The 24,118-nt window shown below is 39.8% G+C and overlaps 1 protein-coding gene across 6 annotated transcripts; it reads left to right on the top strand.

Annotated features, from left to right (window-relative positions):
- Positions 1 to 4,456: 4,456 nt before the first annotated feature.
- Positions 4,457 to 13,568, top strand: LOC109220348 (U-box domain-containing protein 4-like). Of its 6 annotated transcripts, XM_019384813.1 has the most exons (7): positions 4,457 to 4,638; positions 4,807 to 4,904; positions 8,749 to 8,823; positions 10,398 to 10,678; positions 10,865 to 10,999; positions 11,144 to 13,156; positions 13,235 to 13,568. In XM_019384813.1, the coding sequence occupies exons 4-7, from the start codon at positions 10,403 to 10,405 to the stop codon at positions 13,292 to 13,294; spliced, it is 2,484 nt and encodes an 827-aa protein (XP_019240358.1). In that variant the 5' UTR covers positions 4,457 to 4,638; positions 4,807 to 4,904; positions 8,749 to 8,823; positions 10,398 to 10,402; the 3' UTR covers positions 13,295 to 13,568. The 6 variants fall into 6 exon arrangements, with proteins under 6 accessions (XP_019240358.1, XP_019240357.1, XP_019240360.1 ...); XM_019384812.1 differs by lacking the exon at positions 8,749 to 8,823; XM_019384815.1 differs by lacking the exon at positions 8,749 to 8,823 and having other exon boundaries at positions 4,631 to 4,720.
- Positions 13,569 to 24,118: the final 10,550 nt, after the last annotated feature.

Raw genomic sequence — 24,118 nt, 5'->3', positions numbered from 1 at the left:
GTTGAACTGTTCCCTTTATGCCAGCATTGTATTTCGGGAGATCCCCCTGCATATTTACTTTTGGGACTGCACCCGGGAGATTCCCCTGTACACATATATTGAGGATACTAAGAGATCCTTGGGATATCGAGAGATCCCCAGCACATATATTGAGGATACTAAGAGATCCTCGGGATACCGAGAGATCCCCAGCACATATCTTAAGGATACTAAGAGATCCTTTGAGGATACTAAGAGATCCTCGGGATACTGAGAGATCCCCAGCACATATATTGAGGATACTAAGAGATCCTCGGAATACCGAGAGATCCCCAGCACATATATTGAGGATACTAAGAGATCCTCGGGATATCGAGAGATCCCCAGCACTTATATTGAGGATACTGAGAGATCCCCGAGTATTTACGTTTGGGACTACGGGACGATGTCCTGGGAGATCCCCTGTTAAAAATCATTTCATTCTGAGCTGATGTTTCATTGATCCTATCCCTGTGTAAACACTATAGGTGCTGTCCGTTCTATTCCTTATACTTACTAGTTGGTATGAACTATGTTAGGATACTTGCGCAAGCATACGCATGGTTAATCACCCTTATCGGATAGGAAGCTCCTTGAGATTTTCGAGTATATACGCACACCCTTGCTATTTGCCTTCCATGTGAGAATGACTCTTTTGGGCACGTGAGTTGTCAGTATGATTAGGAGGTGTGATGAGGGCACAGGATGCCAAGTGTTAGGGTTCAGGTATTGAGACCCGTATTGTATGATTATGAGATGAGGTGTCACAGAGTGACTGATATGCGAAGGTTATCTATTTGAAAAGATTATATTCGAAAAGCATTTATTTTGAAGGAACTCTTTTTGAAAAGAACATTTATTTGAATGAAGTATATTTCGAAACATTTTTATCGCTTAAGGGTTTGATTATTTGATTGACGCTTGTTGGTTGAGACTCAAGGTGAAAACTATCGGAGTTGTTGAATTATGACTTGTCTTTACTGTATTGATATTTCAGATTTGGATTGTATTCTCGCTTACCTTTCCGTGTTTTCCTTATGGTGTTCCGCTAAGTAATTGTTGTTTTCTTTCCTTATTTTAATTACTGTATTGTTAGCCGTATCGTGTAGTCTCTAAATAAATATCATGTTCTGTATATTAAACCAGTAGGTGTCTTGACTGTTCTTCGTCACTACTCCACCGAGGTTAGTCTTGATACTTACTGGGCACCGCTGTGGGGTGCTCATATTACACTTCTGCACATTTTTTTGTGTGCAGATCCAGGTATTATTCGCTAGTAGCTATGCGGATTCTTGCCGAGGAGACTCAAGGTAGCCCTGCTGCTGCGTTCGCCGGCTTCGGAGTCACCTTCCTTTTTTTTTTTTTTTATATTCACACTGTTGTACTTATTCCATACGGTTGTGTTTAGAAGTTGTAGCGAAACTCTGTAGAGCTTATGACTTGTACTACCAGGTTTTGAGAATTATAAATTTTGTAGAGATTTCTGCTTCAAGACTGTTAAATCTCATTTATTATTGTGGTATTTCAGCATGAGTTAGGCTTTACCTAGTCCCTAAGACTAGGTGCCATCACGATACCCAAACGGAGGAAAAGTTGGATCGTGACAAGTATCCTCAACAATCTTTGCTCCCATTATTGTTGAGTTTCCACGACCTCTCTTTTCAACAACTTTGTTGTCCTCTTCGATTCTCAATCGAACAATGAGATCTTCAAGCGATATCTCCTTGCGTTTGTATTTCAAGTAGTTTTTGAAGTCCTTCCACAAAGGAGGCAACTTCTCAATCATCGCTGTAACTTGTAATTCTTCATTGATGACAAGACCTTCAATGAAAATTCTATTAGTAAACATAACAAAAATTAATACTTTCAACATCAGTATTTATTCTACTTATACCTTCAGCAAGGAGATCGAGAATAATCACTTGCAATTCCTGGACTTGGGTAATAACATACTTGCCATCTACCATTTTGTAGTCCAAAAATTTAGCGGCAACGAATTTCTTTAACCTGGCATCATCAGTTTTGTATTTCCTTTCAAGTGCAATCCACAGTTCTTTTGACTTCTCCACATTACTGTAAACGTTATACAGATCGTCCTCCAGTCCGCTAAGAATATAATTCTTGCACTGAAAATCAGAATGCTTCAACGCCTCAATCACGAGAAAGCGTTCATTCTCTGGAGTTTCATCGGGCAGAACATGAACATCTTCCTTAATGAACTTCTGTAGACTTAAAGTAGTCAAGTAGAAGAACATCTTTTGCTGCCACCGCTTGAAATCAATCCCAGAAAATTTTCCGGATTTTTCTGCTGGTGCCAATGCCGGTGTTGTTCGGCTTGTTGATGCATTGGCAGTCACCATAGGAACATTCTGGTTCCCGTTGTCATTCGTCATTTCTGTAAAAGAATGATACAAACAAACGTCAAAATCATGTAGATTTTAATCTCCAATGGATTCGAAAACCACAAAGGTTTTACTCTCTAGAAACAATGAGTATAACACAAATATAGAAAATTTTAAATTCCTTAAGCTTGTTATCAAACTGTATTTGTAAAATAATTCTGGAGAATATAAAAATAACGTATAAACAGAAATAAAAAACAGAAATAGAATTTAATCCGAGCCCACTGAATTCACAGTGTTTCCTTAAGGAATTTAATCCCCTCCTAGTATCCAAGGTTCCTCCCAGGATAGAACGAATTACACGCTGATATAGCGGTACTTCAAACCCCAGTGTTTCAGCGAACACAAAGATTAGTAGCAAATCACACTTACTGTTGTTTTCTTAGTAGTTAAAAAAATACAGAAGAAAGGAGGAGAACTCACAAGTTCGTACGGAAAATCTGAGAGAATGGACTGCAATTTATAGCCCCAACCTGTTGAGTTCAAATGAAGAGTTGTAACTCTTTAAAGGTCAGTTACGTAAAATGGCCATAACGTAAATGGCCATTTACGCAAATTAAAACGGGCAGAGGAAACGTTTTCCGTTACAAAAAACGGACCGACAGAGTCAATGAAACGGATAATTTGGATTATTAATTTTTTGTTACAAACACGGATAATATTACGCTAATATTTACTATTAACAAATAAATTTGGTCCAAAAAATTAATCAATCAATCATTTGACCAAATCCGAAGTCGAAGCTGAGCCGAACGAGGCTTGCCTTCTTCGTAACTCTTTAAGAGCTACAAGAAGAGCAATTATATATATACCCATAAAAAACCTTTTCCTCTTTCAATATGGAACAATGTCCCATTGTCAAGTGTGTGTGTAGTGGGGGGGGGGGGGGAAGGGGGACTTAAAAGTTCATTTTCCCTCCATTTCCCATTCATACTCTTTTAAGCTTATTTTAGCTTAAAACCTCAACACAAACGTGAAAGATAATAAAGAGCTGCTAAAATTTGTTTATATTTGAATAAAAGCAACATATTACATATTGGTATGAACTTAGATTTTAGTTTTTTATAAGCAAAGTTTAGTTTTTAAGAATTGTGTAAAGAGTACAACAATAAATACTAACAAATTTTATAATTATTACGTTGAAATAATCTAATAACATTACAACAACAACAACAATCCTATATAATTTCACTAGTGGGGTTTGGGAAAGATAGAGTGTAGGCAGACCTTACTCCTACCTTCAAGAAGGCAGAGAAGCTGTTTTCGGTAGACCCTCGACTCGAAAAAGATAAAAGAAGGACAACAACAATCATAACAATCGAAAAACCGGAGCAAAAATACAAAACTATCAGTACGTACGATAATCAGAAAGCCGAAACAAAAGCCACAACAAGTAATAACAGAACTCAAGGGAAACAGAACGCTCAGCCACCTATCCTAACCCTTTACCCTTATTCTCAACCTTCATATCTTCCTATCCATGATCATGTCCTCAGTAAGTTGGAGTAAGGTCATATCCCGCCTAATCACATCTCCCCAATACTTCTTCGGCTTGCGTCTACCTCTCCTTAGGTCCTCCAGGGCCAACCTCTCGCACCTCCTCACGGAGCATCTGTGTCTCTCCTCATCGCATGCCCGAACCATCTAAGTCTCACCTCCCGCATCTTGTCCTCCACAGGGTTCACGCCCGCATTATCCCGTATAACTTCATTTCTAATTCTATCTAACCTGGTATACCCGCACATCCATATCAACATACTCATTTCAGCTATCTTCATCTTATGAACATGGTACTCCTTGACTAGCCAACACTCCGCCCCATACAACATAATCTGTCTAACCACCGCTCTATAATACTTACCTAAGTTTTAATGTTACTACGTAATAATTAATTGATGCCTCGTATAAACGATAGCATCATTCTTTTTGGTCACACATATAAATATTTCTTATTCTTAATTAAATTATACACCGAATGAAAAACGAAAATAACAGTATTAAACACATATAAAATCAACTTTAATCCCATTATTTTATTAGCAAAAAGCCAAAAATTTATTTTAGTACTACTCCTTCGGCATGTCTGTCACCATTTTCAAAACTCCTGCAACTATGATCAGAAGAACCTAAACCCCCACCGCAACCCCATGCCCAGCTCTCAACATTTCTCGTGCAATTTTAGCTGGATCTGATTCATACAAATTGTGGAAAATTCAAGGTACAAAGTAGTCAAAATACAAAACCTCAAGCTGGGTTTATAAAATCTTGAAATTTTTTCCTCAAAGCTTTGGTGTTTTTGGGTATGCGAGGTGAATTTTATTGCTATAGCTTATTATTATCTTATTAGATTTTTTGGTTTTGTTCACTTTTTTTTTTGTACTCACAGGTTAGCCCTAAGGCCACATGATGGTGAAATAGTGCCTCATTGCGGTTTGTCGAGAAGGAAGATATTAGAAAAGGATTGTCTTTTGAATGTCTTAATAGGTGAGTTTTTACTTTTTAATTATTGTGACTGTTATTATTATTTTTAATTTTAAAACTGTTAAATAATAAATTATTTTTTACGACAATGGTGTTATGGCCAGTTTGTGTGCACCTCGACAATTCCATCTGATACCTGTATTATTTAAAAACAAATTTTTTACCAGTATTGGAATGAAATAAGATCGATAAATGGATAAAGAGGATTCATATACTCAAGACTACAACTAGTTGATTGATTGGTATATGATGGTTATGGGTAATTTAGTTGCAGTTCTCATTTTTAGCTTAGTAAGAAATAGGTCATTGGATTTATCTGTAACTGGATCGATGGTTGTTGTGATTCTTACCATGTTGATGCCGTTTTGTATTTGTGTGATCTCTGTATGCAAAGTTTTGTGTTATTTGTTTTCGTCACACATTTTGGTCAATGCATATGGTGCTTGATTATTTTCTTTTTAGTGTGGAGCATATATGAGTTTTGCAAGGAGTACCGAATCCTGCAACGAGAAAAGGAAGAGGGTTGTGGTAGGTTGAAAACTAGTGTAAAAATTGTTTAACTATGATTAATCCTCTCAATACTAAAGAAATGGGTTTGAATGGCGCAGAAGGTATACATATGATAGTTGGAATTGAGGCTCAATTGTTGAGGAGCGAGCTCCGTCCTCGTGTTGGGGAATTAAGACGTAGAGGCTATAGATGATGCTGGAGCTGATAGTAGCTGAATATCGATGACACTCTAGCTGGAAAAGATGCATCAGTGTATTTAAGAAAAGGGAATATAGAGGAAAAATTCATACGTAACAATAGAGTTTACTATGTATTAATAGGCATAGCAGCTATTAAAGTCGCCTTGCCCTGTTTGCTTTCCAACTTTTAAATCTCATTAACTCCAGCTTAGACTTTATGTTTTTGAGGTTCATGTAATCTTCTGACACATTGAAGCAGCAGTTCAACTATAATTGTGGAAGATAAAGTAATGGAAAATTTTATCCAGAAAGATCCTGGAAATACGGTTAGAGTAGAAAGATACTAACTTGATATGAATGCTTTTAGTGGCTAAAGTAATTGAATTCAAATGTCGATTGATACTTATGGTAAGTTGGTCAGTGGCAAGGAGATTTGCTAAATAAATTCTTTTCGAAAATTTTTTTATAAGGTAACTCTCACCTATGTGGCCAGGATTCAATTTGCTATCTAATTATTTGTTCTAATTTACTAAATTACCATGATTAACTAGTAATATGCTCCATATTAATACAAATTTGCTCAAGAGGATTACTATAGGACAAAATAGGACTGGTTACTTCTTGTTACCGCATAGGGTTTTCTTTAATAATGTCGAACTTAAGTCTTAATTACTCCCTCCATTCCGATTTATGTGGCACACTTTCCTTCTTAATCTATCCTAAAAAGAATGTCACCTTTCTAATTAGAAATAATTTAACTTTAAAATTTTCCTTTACCCATAATGAGATGATTTACAGCCAAACAAATATCTAAGGCTTGTGTTAGACCACAAATTTCAAAGGTCTTCTTTTATTTCTTAAACACCGTGCTGGTCAAACAATGCCACATAAATTGGGATGAGTATTAGATTAAAAGGAAGTCTATATCCTTCTTCCTTGATTATGCAGTACCAAAATAATGACTTTAATGCTCAATTTGTTGAGAGCCAAAGCCCTTGCGTCAGATTTAGTGCTAAGAGGCTCACTAGGCGTTGGCCATTTGGTCTTGCCCGTATAACTTCTTTGATGGATGGGACTTGAATCTTGGTGCTCTTGTTGCATCAATTTTAGTCTCTGAATTCGTTTTCTATCATTGAACCAGTACTTACTCTAGGAGGAATATTCAAATGCTGTATATCAAGAAAGATTATGTTTTTATATGCTGTGGAATTCCAATCCTTTAATACTTCAAGTTTCTTCTTTTGTAACTGAATGAATGAAGGTTCTTGATCTTGGTTACATCTTCGATCTTGGTCTGCGATGTAATTATTGAGTTGACAAACAAGTTTACGACAACAACAACCCAGTAAAATCCAACAAAGTGGGGTCTGGGGAGGGTAGTGTGTACAGTGTACGCAGACCTTACCCCTACCTCGATGGGGCAAAGAGGCTGTTTCCGATAGACCCTCGACTCAGGTAGACGGAAATAAAACAAGAAGAGACAATTCATCAGCAACGGCAGCAGAAACCATAGAAATAGTAATAGAAGCATAAAAACCATATAATAGATGACATGCAATAACAATACCCAGTAATTAAGGCCCGAGGCTATGATAAACAGAAAGGATAGTGTGGACTCAACATTAACCCCTACCATCTAAGATCAACCCTATCAAACCCGTCTCAGCCCCGGAATGAAGTAGAAAAAGCTCGACTACCCCCTTGCCTACAACCCTAATGCTTGACCTCCAGAGCTTCCTATCAAGGGTCATGTCCTCGGAAATCTGCAGTCGTGCCATGTCCTGCCCGATCACCTCACCCCAATACTTCTTAGGTCGCCCTCTACCTCTTCTCGTACCAACCAAAGCCAACCGCTCACACCTCCTCACCAAAGCATCAAGGCTTCTCCTCCGCACGTGCCCGAACCATCCGAGCCTCGCTTCCCGCATCTTGTCATCCACAGGAGCCAAGCCTACCTTCTCCCGAATATCCTCATTCCTAATCTTATTCCTCCTAGTGTGCCCGCACATCCACCTCAACATCCTCATCTCTGCTGCCTTCATCTTCTGGATATGAGAGTTCTTGACCGGCCAACGCTCCGTCCCATACAACATGGCCGGTCTAACTCTATAAAACTTACCTTTGAGTATCGGTGGCACTTTTTTGTCACACAGGACTCTAGATTGACAAACACGTTTCAAGAAAAAAAAATGACACTGTGAAATTGTGAATCTTGTGATGCTACTACCAGAATTTCAAATCTGGCGCAGATTTCACGGAGCTGTTAGGAATGCTGTAAATTGAATGTTCTGACTCATGTTTAACACAAATACTATTTGTTTCTTAATTTTAACTTTTAATGCTGATTTGGTAGGTGTATTAACTGTTTAAAAAATGCTTAACTGGGAGAGTGTATTTAGATCAAATACCGTGGAAATGTTTGCACTTAAAATCATCCTGCTTCTGGTAATGGGCGAAGAGAATAAGAGAGGGAAATTATAAGCTCATTACTTTCATAGAAAGGAATCATAGAAACAGAGAAGCAGATATTCAAGGCACCTCTAAAGTTTTTAATCGGTATGAACAGTTCCAATGGGCAAGACAGAGAGCTCATCTAATTAGGAAGCTGGGCTGTTGTAAGTATGTGAAATTAAGAAACCGTATGTTTAAATAAGGCATAGCTATATTTGAATAAGCTTGTAGTAGATCTTTCAATTCTCATTTTTCTACACTTACCTGGATAGGACCTCACCTTCCAGGCTATTTCGCTCGTAAGTTTGTGAACTATTTTGTACTTTTTTTTTTTCCTGTTAACACTGTTCATCTTAATTTTGAGTGGAAGAACATAAGATGATATTATGTGCTTATTAACTACTATGTAATACCAGAGTCAGCAAGATACAAAACTTTTCATCATTCTTGTGGTGCAATGTTTAAGTGTATCAGTTTACTATCTTAGTGACCCTTTCTTTAATATTTTTACAATGATGGCCATTGCAGTGGATCTTTAAGAGAAATTATTCCATATCACAGAAACGTATGTTGACCTGTCTTAGTTACATGTTATGTACTAATAGAAAATATGAACTGCTAAAGGTATTAGGGGATGTTCTACCTCAGTACCTTGGACAACTTTTATATTATTAATAATGATTTAAGAATATTTCTCTTGGACATAGGTTAACTTGATTTATTGGGATACACAGTATGAGAAAGTTATACAGCTTGTTGTAGCTGAAGCTTTTGCTAATAAGGTTTGTACTTCCTTATTCATTGTAGCCATTTCTTCCATATGTTCCAGATGACTTGAGATCTAACTTCTCTGTTCCTTATTATGCACAATCAAACCTATAAATCATAATACGTTGAGCTATATGATCTATTTCTTTGAATTCTTCCTTCCTTTTATTCACAATTTCTTTAGTTGCCCGTTGTCACTTACCAACAAAAATAAAAGAACTTTATTGCCAATTGTTTCTGATGGTTTGACACATTCTCTTTTAGGTCCATAAATTTAATACCTCATCTTGTGATGTTTACTGTTTTGGTGTGCGGAAGATAGCGAAGTGAAAAATGCCTGTAGTTTTCTTTTAAATATAAAAGAGTACATTACAAGCAGTGTAACCTAACAATGTAAATTTATGTTTTTTGTGGATATGGAGGCATACAAGGTTAGAAATAGCCACATTGTTTGATCATGTTGCGTACGTCGATCTCCAGATGCATAGGTCTGTAGATTTGGAATCATGGTGATTGAAAGTGTTAAAAAGGACAAGGTAAACCTAAAATGTCATGGAAGGAAGTTATCTCGGAGGACTAGCAATCTCTTGGAATCCATGTAAACTTATTGCAAAACAAGGCAGAATGGAAGAAAAAGATCCACATTGACGATATCAATTTTTGGGGATGAATGTTTAGTTATGTTGGTATGTTTACATTATGCAATGTTAGTTAAGAGTCTTTTAGTCTTTCTAGAGATTTGTAAGCCAGCAGAAAATGTAGAGCTTCTAGTACTAGATAATGCAAATGCTTAAATATTTGATAGATGCATGTCTAAATGGAGCGACATGTTTACTTAGGATTCATATAATTGACCCCAACTAGCCATGGATTGACCGTAGTATTAGTAGTTTGTTGTTGTATGGCTAGCTGTACATTGTTCTAAAATTAGGTGTTTAATAGAATATTATCTGAGATTGGCATCAGTAGAAAGGTGGAAGTATAAGATATTAGAAATTCTTGCTCAGTTATTTTCCTGACATCTAGGCATCTTTCCGAAGTATTTGGAGGCTGTTGAATTCATAAAGAAACAAATATTGACATCCTTCCTTGAAAGAAACATGGTCGACAAGCGTCAAGCTAGTCCGTTCTATGAGACTAGGAATCATCATCTGAATGAGTTTTAAGGCATAATGACTCCGTTCTTGTTTCTTTTACTGTAAATGTATTACAGATAACAAAGAGCAATTCAGCAGTGGAAGTTTAGATGTGATGCCATGATAATAGATCCCTTGAAAACTGTGTGGTTATGTCCTATATGATGTTGATTGACAATACTAAGCTGAGGTGATAGAAACTAAGAGGGGCTTCAAATATTAAACTGCTCTTAAGTTTAGCTGCAGTCATGTCACATGTGTGTGTGCGTGTGCGCATACACAAACACATGTTGCTGACGACTGGCGTTATTTCTCTGAAGTTTCAGCATTATTATCAATGCAATAAATTGACCATATATTTTATGTGATTATCTTTTGTCATTTATGTGTCTTATAGGACGGGTTTTGTGCCCAGTTCAGGTAACTGAGGATTACTACTTTTGGTTGACCAGGTACAATGGAGATGTCATTGTTGAAAGTTCTTCTCAACAACATCTCCCAATTTTTCCATTTATCATCAAGTGAAAGCATAAGTGATGTACTGGTTCAGAGGTATTATTGCAAGAATGAGGATCTGCTGAATATTTTAAAGCCGATTCTTGAGGCCATTGTTGATGTTGAAGCAGCTTCCAGTGAGCTGCTTCAGAAAGCATTTGCCAGACTAGCTCAATTTATTGATGAACTGAGGGAGCTGTATGAAACCTGGCAACTATTGGGCAGTAAAGTTTATTTTGTATGGTCCAATATTTATGCTCTTTATTTATTGAATAAGACAGATGATCCATTTGTTCTTATTCATAATCGGCATACTGAATGAGAATGGGATGTAGTGCAATTAATGAATTTATGGTTTACGTTTAAGGCATTTTAATACTTTGAGCAAATGTATTTATATTGTTGATGTGTTGATGATCTATAGGTCCTGCAAGCTGAATCACTGATTGTAAAAATCCGAACATGTAGTCTTGAAATTCTCGAGCTACTTAAATCTTCTCATCAATGCCTTCCTGCTGATACAATTTTGACTTCTCTTGAGGTAGGGAGCGAAAAACAGGTCATTCCTGATCTTCTTCTCCCTTCTATTTGCCGTATTCCTATGCCAGCTGTAATGTTCCTCTCTGCTCTTTTTGTCGGATAGAACTTGTCATCCTTATGGTGATTTAACTTCCTGAGGGGATGTCTTGTTTTTGGATTGCAGCACTCTATACTAAAAATTAAGTATGTGGATTATGAACTGATGTCCATGACTATCGCAAAGGCTATTAAGGCTCAAATGGAAGGGTTGGGAGTAAGCTCAGACAGCTTTGCAAAAATTGCCGATTGTCTTAGATTGAACTCAAACAAAGAGCTTTTGATTGAGCTTGTGGCCCTTGAACAATTGAAGGAGAACGCTGAACAAGCAGAAAAGAGTGAGGAAGTTGAATATATTGAGCAAATTATAGCGCTTGTTTCCAATATGCATGACCGCTTTGTCACAATGAAGCAGTCTCAGACCTGCACGCCTGTGCCGATACCTCCTGATTTTTGTTGCCCCCTCTCACTTGAGTTGATGACTGACCCTGTAATTGTTGCTTCCGGACAAACTTATGAGCGAGCTTTTATAAGGAAATGGATTGATCTCGGTCTTACTGTTTGTCCTAAGACAAGGCAAACGCTGGGGCACACAAATCTCATTCCTAATTACACGGTTAAGGCACTTATTGCAAATTGGTGTGAATCAAACAATGTAAAGCTGCCTGATCCGATGAAATCTCTGAGCTTGAATCAGCCGTGTTCACTTCTAGCACATGCAGATTCTGGTGTGCCCAGGGATACCCAGGGTTTTCCCCTCCCGAGGGGCAATCACTCTTCGTCACCAGATTCTACTCGCTCTTTAAGTTCTCCTAGGAAGAGTTTGATTTCACCAAGTATAAACCAAAGAGAAGGATCATCTCCATCCCATCCCCGTTCCTCTTCAGATGATTCTTTACCTGGAGTTGCTAGTAATATGCTTGCTCTGGATGTTGGAAGGATATCTATTAAGAGTTCTGAAGAACGTATGGCCCACTCTGGAGAGATAAACTCAATTGGTCATAGTATGTTAGCAGCCGATGAACACTCCCTTGTAGGTCATAATCGAACTACCTCGGCACCCAGCACACTATCTAATTCAAACTTTTCACCTGCAATTTCTGGTGATGGAAATGAAGTGTCTTCAAGGTCAGCAGCGGCTGCAACTGATGCTTCAGGGGATTTGTTAGAATCCCGTCCTGCTGCTCCATTGTCTGTCCTACGAAGGGAGCCGGAATTCCTATCCATGCTGGAGACAAGAGCTCGAAATCAGTCCATCTGGCGTAGACCTTCTGAGAGGTTTCCTAGAATAGTTTCTTCTGCTATGGTCGAAAGAAGGGCTGATCTTTTGGAAGTTGAGGAGCAAGTTAGGAAGCTAGTTCAGGACTTGAATAGCGATTCCATTGATGTGCAAAGAGATGCCACAGCTGAACTCCGATTACTTGCCAAGCACAATATGGATAATCGTATTGTAATTGCAAGCTGTGGTGCCATCAACTTGTTGGTCAACTTACTTCATTCGGAAGACATGAAAGTACAGGAAAATGCTGTTACTGCACTTCTCAACTTATCAATTAATGACAACAACAAGTGTTCGATTGCAAATGCTGATGCAATTGAACCTCTGATTCATGTCCTCCAAACAGGGACTGCTGAGGCTAAAGAAAACTCCGCCGCTACACTTTTTAGCCTTTCTGTGATTGAGGATAACAAGATGAAGATTGGGAGGTCTGGGGCTATAAAACCTCTTGTGGATTTATTGGGAAATGGAACTCCTAGGGGAAAGAAGGATGCAGCAACAGCTTTGTTTAACTTGTCAATACTTCATGAAAACAAGGCTCGCATTGTGCAAGCTGGTGCTGTAAAGTTTCTCGTAGAGTTGATGGACCCCGCTGCTGGGATGGTCGACAAGGCTGTTGCTGTTTTGTCAAATCTTGCAACCATTCACGAGGGAAGAGCAGCAATTGGTCAGGAAGGAGGGATTGCTGTTCTGGTTGAGGTTGTTGAGTTGGGTTCCGCAAGAGGTAAGGAGAATGCAGCAGCAGCTCTGTTGCAATTATGCACTAACAGTAGCAGATTCTGCAACATGGTTCTCCAGGAAGGAGCTGTACCTCCATTAGTGGCATTGTCACAGTCTGGAACTCCTAGAGCCAGAGAAAAGGTACAATTTTGCAGAAACCGCACACTTCCTTTTCTATCCTTTATCAAGTATTCTAAATGTACATGCCGGTATATGCAGGCTCAGGCACTTCTTAGCTACTTCAGAAACCAACGGCATGGCAATGCAGGGAGGGGCTGATTTATACACTGGACATTGAACATATACTTTTCTTGAGGTAATTAATTAACTGTTAAATGATGTGTGTAAATTTTATATTGAAAGTTATTCATGTAGAGATTCTGCTTATTGCTAAAATTTGTGATCTGAGAAAGAAAAATGATATATGGAGGCTCTTATGAGTCCATCCCATTTATAACTTTGTACTTTATACTTGTAAGAAGTTTCAGATTGCATCAGTTATAATGTTACAGTGGCGAGATCGATAATGAACTGTTCCTTTTTTAATTGGAAATGCAAGTAGTTGTTGCGATATATTTTGCAGATTAAATTGGCTTTCCTTGAAAAATAATGGAACAATTCTAAAGAACTACAGTACTTTTTTTATTTTATTTTTAATATACGTGCGTGTGATGAGTTGGTTGTCTCTTTCACCTATTCGAGTTGGTTGTTTCTGCAGTTCTTTTGAGATTATGTTCCAGATATCAGAGATACAATAGTGTTTTTGGGAGAGTGTTGGCTTGTTAATCTGTATAGTCCATTTGATTATACAGATTACATCATACATATTCCCAAATAATTGAGAATAAAGTTTGTACTAATTTATTTCGCAGAAGAAAATATAAATCCATGTCCCTAAAATAAAGATGCATATGGAGATAATTCTTTCCCTAGTTTCTCTGCTTTGATTGTATTTTCTTAACAATAGTGGTGTTTGGGCTAACTTGTGTGCAACTCAATTATTTCATTGATTCTATTTACTTTTTACTAAGCACATATATCAAGTAAATCTGACCACCAAAGCTCAAGTAGATGGAAAGAAATCACCTAACGTTTTTGTCAATCTTGGGTGAGTTTTACCCACTTTATTGATCTTTGGAAATTAAAGTAAAGAACACGTTCACGTAATGTTTCTAACTTTCTATAGCAAGACTATGCAAGGACTTTGGAAAATAGACCCAACTGAAAATTTCCCTGGCAAGACTTGTGCATTGACTTGAGAATGGCACCATCTTCTAAACTTGGAATTGATATGAAGGAATCAGTCTTTTCCTAATTTCTCCGCTTTGATTGTCTTTTTTTCAATAGCACACACAAAAATTGAAAGTCGTCCTTAATTTCTCTTTTATGACACTAAAACGCCAAATAAACAAGGAATGTTCATGGCGAAATGATGACTATTGTTCATTTGGTCGTTTTTGATGGGCTCCCAAAATTATAAGCGATTCGGATCTAGTTGTCCAAATTCATGAAGATGACATGAACGTTAGCACACCAATTGGAAATCATCCTGAATTCCTATTTTATGGCCCTTAATACCAAAAAACAAGGAACGTTCATGACGAAGCGATGATTATTGTTCTTTGGGTCGTTTTTAATAGGCCCTCAAAATTTAGTCGATTCGAAACCGGTTGGCTGAATTCATAAAGATGACATGAACATCAACGCGCGAAAAATTGGAAATCATCTTGAATTCTTGTTTTATGGTCCTAAAACGTTAAAAAAAGAGGAAAGATCATGGAGATACGATGACTATTGTTTATTAGGTCATTCTAAAAAACGAAGAACGGTCATGGCGAAACGATGAATATTGTTCATTTAGGTCATTTTTATGGGCCCGCAAAAGTTTAGGAGATTTGGGCTGGTCGCATTTATGTAGATGACGTGGATTCTAGCATACGAAAATCTAAGAATCGTCTTGAATTCCTGTTTTATTGCCCTAAAACACCAAAAAACGAGGAACGGTCATGGAGAAGCAATAAGTATTGCTCATTAGGTCATTTTTTATGGGTCCGATAAATTTTAGGAGATTCGGAGCCGATCGTCCGAATTCATCTAGATAGCGTGGATTAGCACATGAAAAATTTAAAACCGTCCTTAATTTGGTGCTGGTCGTCTGAATTCATGTAGATGACATTGATTATAACACATGAAAATTTGGGAATCGTCCTGAATTCCTATTTTATTGTCCTAAAATGCCAAAAAATGAGGAGCGATCATTTTTAAGAGATTCGTGGCCGGTCACTCGAATTCATATAGATGGTGTGGACTATAGCACCCGAAAATCTAGGAATCATCCTTAGTTCCTATTTATGGCCCTAAAACGTGAAAAAATGAGGAATAATCATGGCAAAACGATGACTATTTTCATTAGGTCGTTTATGATGAGCTCGCAAAAATTTAGGAGATTCGGAATCAGTCACCCGAATTCATGCAGATGGCTTGCACTATAACATACAAAAATCTGGGAAACGTCATGAATTCCTATTTTATGACCCTAAAATTCTAAAGGCGAGTAACGATCATGGCGAAACGATGTCTATTGTTCATTAGATCCTTTTTATGGCCCCGCAATATTTTATGAGATTCCGGGTTGGTCGCGTGAATTCATGCAGATGGCGTGGACGCACACGAAATCGTCCTGAATTCAAATTTTATAGCCCTAAAATATCAAAAAACGAGTAACAGTTATGACGAAGCGATGAATATTTTCCATTAGGTCATTTTTGACGAGCCCGCAAAATTTTATATGTTTTGGGACCGGTAGTTCGAATTTTTGTTAGATGTCGTGGATTAGTATATGAAAATCTAGGAATCGTCCTGAATTTTTGCTTTATCACCATAAAACGCCAAAAAATGAGGAACACTCATGGCGAAGCGATGACTATGGTTCATTATGTATTTTTTGATGGGCCCGCAAAATGTTAGGAGATTCGAACCGGTCGCCGAACATATGCAGATGATGTGGACTATAGTACACGAAAATTTAGGAATCGTCTCTAAATTCCTATATTATGGCCCTAATGCCCCAAAAATGTGGAACGATCATGGCGAAGCAATGTCTATTGTTCACTAAGCATTTTTTATGGGCCCACAAAATTTTAGGAGATTTGAGGTCGGTCGCCTGAGTTCATGCAGATGATGTGGACTATAACACACGTAATCTGGGAATCGTTAGGAATTCCTATTTTGTATCCCTAAAACGCCAAAAATAAGAAACGATCATGGCGGGCCCGTAAAATTTAGTAGATTTGCCGTTGGTCGCGCTAATTCATGCAGATAGCGTGGGCTATAGCACGCAAAAATCTAGGAATCATCCTAAATTCCTATTTTATGGTCTTAAGATGCTAAAAAAACGAGGAACGACCATGGAGAATCGATGACTATTGTTCATTAAGTCATTTTTGATGGACTTGCAAAACTTTGGGAGATTTGGGTTTGGGCTACCGAATTCATGCAAATGACGTGTAGTGTAGCACTCGAATTTGGAACCATCATGAATTCCTATTTTATGGCCCTAAAATGCCAAAAAACGATGAACAAACATGGCGAAATGCTGAATATTGTTCATTAGGTCATTTTGATCGGACCCGCAAAATTTTAGGAGATTCTGGGCCGGTTGCACGAATTCATGAAGATGGCATTGACTATAGCACATAAAAATCTAGGAATTGTTCTAAATTCCAGTTTTATGGTCCTAAAACTCCAAAAAACGAAGAACGATCGTGGAAAAGCGAAAACTATTGTTCATTAGGTCATTTTTGATGGGCCGTCAAAATTTTAGGAGATTCGGGTTCGGTTGCCTGAATTCATTAAGATGGCATTGACTATAGCACACGAAAATCTAGGAATCGTCCCGAATTCCTGTTTTATGGTCCTAAAATGCCAAAAAATAAGGAACGGTCATAGCGAAGCAATGGATATTGTTCAGTAGGTCATTTTTACGGGGCCGCTAAATTTTAGAAGATTCAGGTTCGGTTGCCTAAATTCATTAAGATGGCATTGACTATAGCACACGAAAATCTAGGAATTATTCCGAAATCCTATTTTATGGCCCTAAAACGCTAAAAAATAAAGAATGATTATGGTAAAGCGATGACTGTTGTTCATTAGGTCGTTTATGTTGGACCTACAAATTTTTAGGAGATTCTGGGCCGGTCGTCCGAATTTATGTAGATGGCGTGGATTATAACACACGAAAATTTAGGAATCGTCATGAATTCCTATTTTATTGCCCTAAAATGCTAAAAACGAGGAACGGTCATGCGAAGCAATTTCTATTGTTCATTAGGTCGTTTCTAATGGGCTCGCAAAATTTTTGGAGATTCGGAGTCGGTCGCCTGAATTCATGCACATGGGATGGACTTCCTATTTGGGAATCATCCCGAATTCCTATTTTATGGCTCTAATATGCCAAAAAACGAGGAAAGGTCACGACGAAGCGATGATTATTGTTCATTAGATCATTTTTATGTGCCAACATAATTTAACGAGATTCAGGGCTGGTCACCCGAATTAATGCAAATGACGTGGACTATAGCACGCAAAAATCTAGGAATTGTCCTAACTTTCTATTTTATGGCCCCAAAAACCTTATAAACGAGGAATAGTCATGGCGAAGCGATGACTATTGTTCTTTAGGTCATTTTTTGTGATGACCCAAATGGTCATCTCTTGTTTTAAATTAAATTCTATGTTTTCGAGGCCTTGAAAAACCTCATTTAGAGTTGCCTCGATTCGCGTGCGTAATCCGGGTGCATAGCCGGAAAGCTTAAATATGAAAATCTGTGGAAAATGATAAAATTTGGTTATAAAATGAGCTAATTTGACTTCGGTCAACGTTTTGGGTAAACGGACTCGGACCCGTGATTTGACTGTCCCGGAGGGTCTGTAGGAAAATATGGCACTTGGGTGTATGCCCGGAATCGAATTCCGAGATCCCAAGCCCGAGAAATGAATTTTTAAGTAGAATTGCTTTCTGAAATTATTTAAGGAAATTTGAAATGAAATCTGATTAGAACACGATGGTATCGGGCCCGTATTTTGGTTTCGGCGTCCGGTACAGGTTTTATATATGGTTTAAGTCATTTCTGTAAAATTTGGTTGAAAACGTATATCATTTGACGTGATTCGGACCTAAAATGCTAAATTTGATACTTGATGGAGTTTGAGAAAAAAGTTCTTGATTTTGAGGTTTGATCCGTTGTTATTGAGGTTATTTTGGCGATTTAATCGCACGAATAAGTCCGTGGGATGTTTCTGAGGTTGTGTGTATATTTGGTTTGGAGCCCCGAGGGCTCTGGTGAGTTTTGGAAAGGCCACGGGTTGCATTTAAGACTTAAAATTTTAGAAAATTTTGTTGGTACGATCAGGCCTGCTGGCTTCGCATTTGCGAAGCCTGGCTCGCAAATGCGAAGGCTGGATCTCAAATGCGAAACCAGCCCAGGCCTGCCTTGGCTCGCAAATGCGAGATTTTCTTCGCAAATGCGAAGATTTCCCCATTGGCCAGTGATCGCAAATGCGACCTTTGTGTCGCAAATGCAAAGTCGCAAATGCGACGCTATTTTCGCAAATGCGAAAGTCCAGCATTTCTGAAGGGTTCACAAATGCGAACCCTGTTTCACATTTCCCACATCTGCAGAGGTCGGGGTTCGTAATTGCGAAGCGAACCCCTGTTCGCAATTCCCACATCTGAGACCTGCAATTTTATACTTTGTCGATTTTAAATCCCATTTTTCATATTCTCTCAAACACAAACACACTTAGGCAATTTTCCAAGAATTCCTTCTTCTCCAAATCAATTGTAAGTCGTTTTTAACTAACTTTCTTCAATTCTTAGCATCTTTTAATATGATTTCAACTTAAAATCAAAGATTTTCATGGGGGAAATTGGGTGTTTTGGGTAGAACCTAGGTTTTTCAAAAAAATTGGGGATTTGGACCTCGATTTGAGGTCCGATTTCAAAATAAATTATATATTTGAATTCGTGGGGGAATGGGTAATCGGATTTTGGTTCGAACCTCAAGTTTTGACCACGTGGGACCGGGGGTGATTTTTGACTTTTTGGGTAAAACTTTGGAAAAACTCATTTTCATGCATTGGATTGATTCATTTAGCGTTTATTGATGTAATTAAGTAATTTGTGACTAGATACGAGCAAATTGGCGGTGGAATCAAGGGGTAAAGCTATAATTGAAACTTGAGTTGTGTTCGAAGCATCGAGGTAAGTGTCTGGTCTAACCTTAGCTTGAGGGATTAGGAGTTGTTTCCTATTTGCTAATTTCTTCTTGTTGAGTACGATGTATAGACATGGTGACGAGTATCTATACGTTGCTGTCGAGCATGACCGTGTCTTAAATTGACAGATATTATGTTCTTAAATGTTACTACAGATGCTCTAATTGATGATTCGTGATATTTAGCAGAGATTTGGTTTATCCTCGTGGATTTTATTTATGATTTAGTATTGGTACTGATTGAATTGAGTAAGCGTTGAGCTAGGATTGGTTATAGCTGGTTCTCCCTTGCCGGGATGGTTGATTTGATATTGTTGTTCCCTTGCCGGGAAATTAATATGTTGCTTTTGTTCCCTTGCTGGGATTTTATTGTGATTTTGTGTTGGCTTGAAATGGGAGCGGGTGGTACGCCTATCACGAGTTATGATAAAATGGGAGCGGGTGGTACGCCTACCACAAGTTATAGTGAAATGGGAGCGGGTGGTACGCCTACCACGAGTTATGATGAAATAGGAGCGGGTGGTACGCCTACCACGAGTTATGATGAAATAGGAGCGGGTGGTACGCCTACCACGAATTATGATGAAATAGAAGAGGGTGGTACGCCTACCACGAGATTTGAAGAAATGGGAGCGGGTGGTACGCCTACCACAAGATATAAGGAATGGGATCGGGTTGCACGTTGCAACGAGATGTGAACTGAAAGTGAAATCTACCTTTATTTTTCCTTATCCGTGTTAGAGTTAAATTGTTGATTTCATTATTATTCTCTCAAGATTCTGTCTTACCTGCTATTCCCCAAGCATGTTTTTCCCTCCCCAGCTTTAATTGTTTATTTTTTGTCTATCTTTCTGCTGTATACATATATATATAACTGCACAGGATTATCTGAAGTCTGGTCACTACCTCGCCGGGGTTAGGCCAGACACTTACCAGCACATGGGGTCGGTTGTGATGATACTACACTCTGCACTTATGTGAAGATACCGGAGCAGCATTTGGTCAGCAGCAGTAGCTCGGGAGCTAGCCTTCAGTCCACCGAGATACCGAGGTAGCCATGCAGGCGTCCGCAGGCCCGGCGTCTCCTATATCTTATGTTATGTTCTGTTATCTCATGTATTCGAGACAAACAACGTTATCTTTCCTTCAAACTGTTGTATGTAGTACTCTTAGTAGTCCGTGGATGTTGTGACACCAGGTTCTGGTTAGAGGCATGTGTTGGTCTTCAGGATATTTTGGTTTTATATTTATTTTATGACTTCCGCTAAATTTCATATTCCGCCGTTATTTAATTATTTATTCCTTGTTAATATAATTGGTAAGAAGATTTAATAACAAAAGAGTTCAAAGATTCTAAGTTAGTGGCTTGCCTAGCTTCTACCAGTAGGCGCCATCACGACTCCCGAGGGTGGGAATTCCGGGTCGTGACAAGTTGGTATCAGAGCTCTAGGTTATATAGGTCTCACAATTCACGGGCAAACTTAGTAGAGTCTATGGGATTGGTACGGAGACGTCTGTATTTATCCCCAGAGGCTACAAAGTTAGGAAAAATTTCACATTTGTTCTTCTTGTCGTGCGGTTCTGCTTCTCAATGCTAATTGAATTTCTACTCTATTCTTTCGCAGATGCCGAGAACACGCACTTCCTCTTCTACTGATCAGTAGTCCGAGCCCCCAGCAACTCCCACGAGGGGCAGAGGGCGAGGCCGAGGTCGTGCTAGAGGCCGAGGCAAGGGCAAAGCTCAACCCAGGGCAGCAACATCCGTAGCGGAGCCTCAGGTTGATTTTGATGACGAGGTTCCAGCCCCAGTAGTCCCGGTGGGCCTTGCTCAGGTCCTAGAGGGGTTTATTGCCGCCCCAGTTCTTCAGGAAGCTCTGGTCCGTCTAGTGGGCCTTATGGAGAGTGTCACCAGGGCAGGTTTACTTCCTGTAGCAGCAGCCGTCTCTCAGGCTAGAGGAGGAGCCCAGACTCCTGCTACTCGCACTCCGGAGCAGGTAGCTCCTCAGATTCAGACTCCAGCGGCTCAGCCAGTTGGAGCGGTTCAGCTGGGTGTGGTAGCTCAGACCAGCGATGGTGCAGTCATGTCTACCGATGCTTTGTGGAGATTGGACAGGTTCACCAAGCTCTTCACTACTACCTCTAGAGGTGCATCTACTGAGGATCCCCAGGATTATCTGGACAGTTGTCACGAGGTTCTTCGGAATATGGGGATTGTTGAGACCAATGGGGTTAATTTTGCTATATTTTGCTTGTCTGGATCCGCCAAGACTTGGTGGAGGGATTATTGCTTAGCTAGACCAGCAGGATCACCAGCCTTGACCTGGGAGTAGTTCACACAGCTATTTCTGGAGAAGTTTCTCCCTATTACTCAGCAAGAGGCCTATTAGAGGCAGTTCGAGCGTCTTCAGCAGGGATCCATGACTGTCACCCTGTACGAGACTAGATTCATAGATTTGTCTGGCCATGCCCCTATTATACTTCCCACTGAGAGGGAGAGACTGAGACGGTTTATTGATGGACTCATTCAGCCGATTCGTCTCCGGATGGCTAGAGAAACTGGGGAAGACAAGAGGCCCCGTCATTCAGGCAGATTCAGTGGGGTACCTCATCTGGAGGTAGAGATTCATATAGTAGAGGCCATCCTCCTAGGCCCTTTCAATCAGCTCTTCAGGTTTCTCACGGTGCTTCAGGTAGCCGTGGTCCTCAGATGCAGTATTCTGATCAGCAGTCCTTCAATGCACCACCAGCACCTATTAGTGCACTATCACTTCAGAGTTTCCAGGGTCGTCAGCCATACCAGCCGAGGGCTTGTTATACTTGTGGCGACACGAGGCACATTGCTAGGTATTGCCCTCGCGCACCAGGTGGCTCTCAGCATCAGAGTTCCCCTGCTATAGTTCAGGCACCAGGTGTTCCACAGCCCACCCAGCCAGCTAGAGGTGGGGGTAGAGGTGCTAGAGGTGGAGGCCAGCCAGCAGCAGATCGACCCAGAGATGTAGTTCAGGGTGGTGGGGCCCAGCCCCCGATGTTATGCTCTTCAGTCCAGGCCCGAGGCTGAGGCTTCAGATGCAGTTATTACAGGTATGGTTCTGGTTTGTGATAGAGATGCTTCAGTGTTATTTGATCCAGGGTCTACGTATTCGTATGTGTCATCTTATTTTGCACCGTACCTGGTCATGCCTAGTGATTCATTGAGTGTTCCTCTTTATGTGTCTACACCGGTGAGTAATTCTATTGTGGTCGATCGAGTCCATCGTTCTTGTATTGTGGTGATTGGGGGCCTTGAGACTTGTGTAGATTTGTTGCTTTTAGACATGGTTGACTTCGATATTATATTGGGGATGGATTGGTTATCACCTTACCACGCTATCTTGGACTGTCATGCCGAGACTGTGACCTTAGCTTTACCGGGTATGCATCGTTTAGAGTGGAGAGGTACTCTTGGTCATTCTACCCGTAGTGTTATCTCGTATGTGAAGGCTCGGCGTATGGCCGAGAAGGGGTGTTTGGCCTATTTGGCGTATGTTCGTGGTTCTAGTGCTGAGGTTTCCTCTATTTATTCTGTGCCCGTTGTTTGTGAGTTTCCTGAGGTTTTCCCTTCAGACCTGCCGGGTATGCCACCGGGCAGGGATATTGACTTTTGCATTGATTTGGCTCCGGGCACTCAGCCCATTTCTATTCCGCCGTATCGTATGACCCCGCCGGAGTTGAAAGAGTTAAAGGAACAGTTGCAAGACTTACTTGAAAAAGGTTTCATTAGACCCAATGTTTCGCCTTGGGGTGCACCGGTGTTGTTTGTTAAGAATAAGGATGGGTCAATGAGAATATGAATTGATTACCGGCAATTGAACAAGGTTACAATAAAAAATAAGTATCGCTGCCAAGGATTGATGATTTGTTTGATCAGCTTCAGGGTGCCAAGGTATTTTCAAAGATTGACTTGCGATCTGGCTACCATTAGTTGAGGATTAGGGCATCTGATGTCCCTAAGACACCCTTCCGCACTCGGTACGGACATTATAAGTTCTTGGTTATGTCATTCGGGTTGACAAATGCCCCAGTAGCTTTTATGGATTTGATGAACCGAGTGTTCAAGCCTTATTTGGATTCGTTCGTGATAGTCTTCATTGATGATATATTGATATAATCCCGCAGCCAGAAGGAGCACGAGCAACACCTTAGGGTGGTTCTTCAGACTCTGAGGGATAGTCAGTTATATGCAAAGTTCTCCAAGTGTGAGTTCTGGTTGAGTTCGGTTGCATTTATGGGTCATGTTGTGTTAGTAGAGGGTATTCAGGTTGATCCAAAGAAGATTGAGGCAGTCAAGAACTGGCCTAGACCAGCAGCAGCTACAGAGATTCGGAGTTTCTTGGGATTGGCAGGCTACTATCGTCGGTTCGTGGAGGGGTTTTCATCTATTGCAGCCCCAATGACCAGGTTGAACCAGAAGGGTGCCCAGTTCAGATGGTTGGATGAGTGTGAGGCGAGCTTTCAGAAGCTCAAGACAGCTATGACTACGGCACCAGTGTTGGTTTTGCCCACAGGTTCAGGGCCTTATACAGTTTATTGTGATGCTTCCCGTATTGGGCTTGGTGCAGTGTTGATGCAGGATGGCAAGGTCATTGCCTATGCTTCGCGACAGTTGAAGATTCACGAGAAGAACTATCCAATTCATGATTTGGAGTTGGCCGCCATAGTTCACGCATTGAAGATTTGGAGGCATTATCTGTATGGCGTGGCATGTGAGGTGTTCACGGATCACAAGAGTCTTCAGTATTTGTTCAAGCAAAAGGAGTTGAATTTGAGGCAGAGAAGATGGTAGGAGTTG

This window comes from Nicotiana attenuata, unplaced genomic scaffold (assembly GCF_001879085.1).
Source record: "Nicotiana attenuata strain UT unplaced genomic scaffold, NIATTr2, whole genome shotgun sequence".
Taxonomy (NCBI): domain Eukaryota; kingdom Viridiplantae; phylum Streptophyta; class Magnoliopsida; order Solanales; family Solanaceae; genus Nicotiana; species Nicotiana attenuata.
This window is presented reverse-complemented; position numbering and strand designations above follow the sequence as displayed.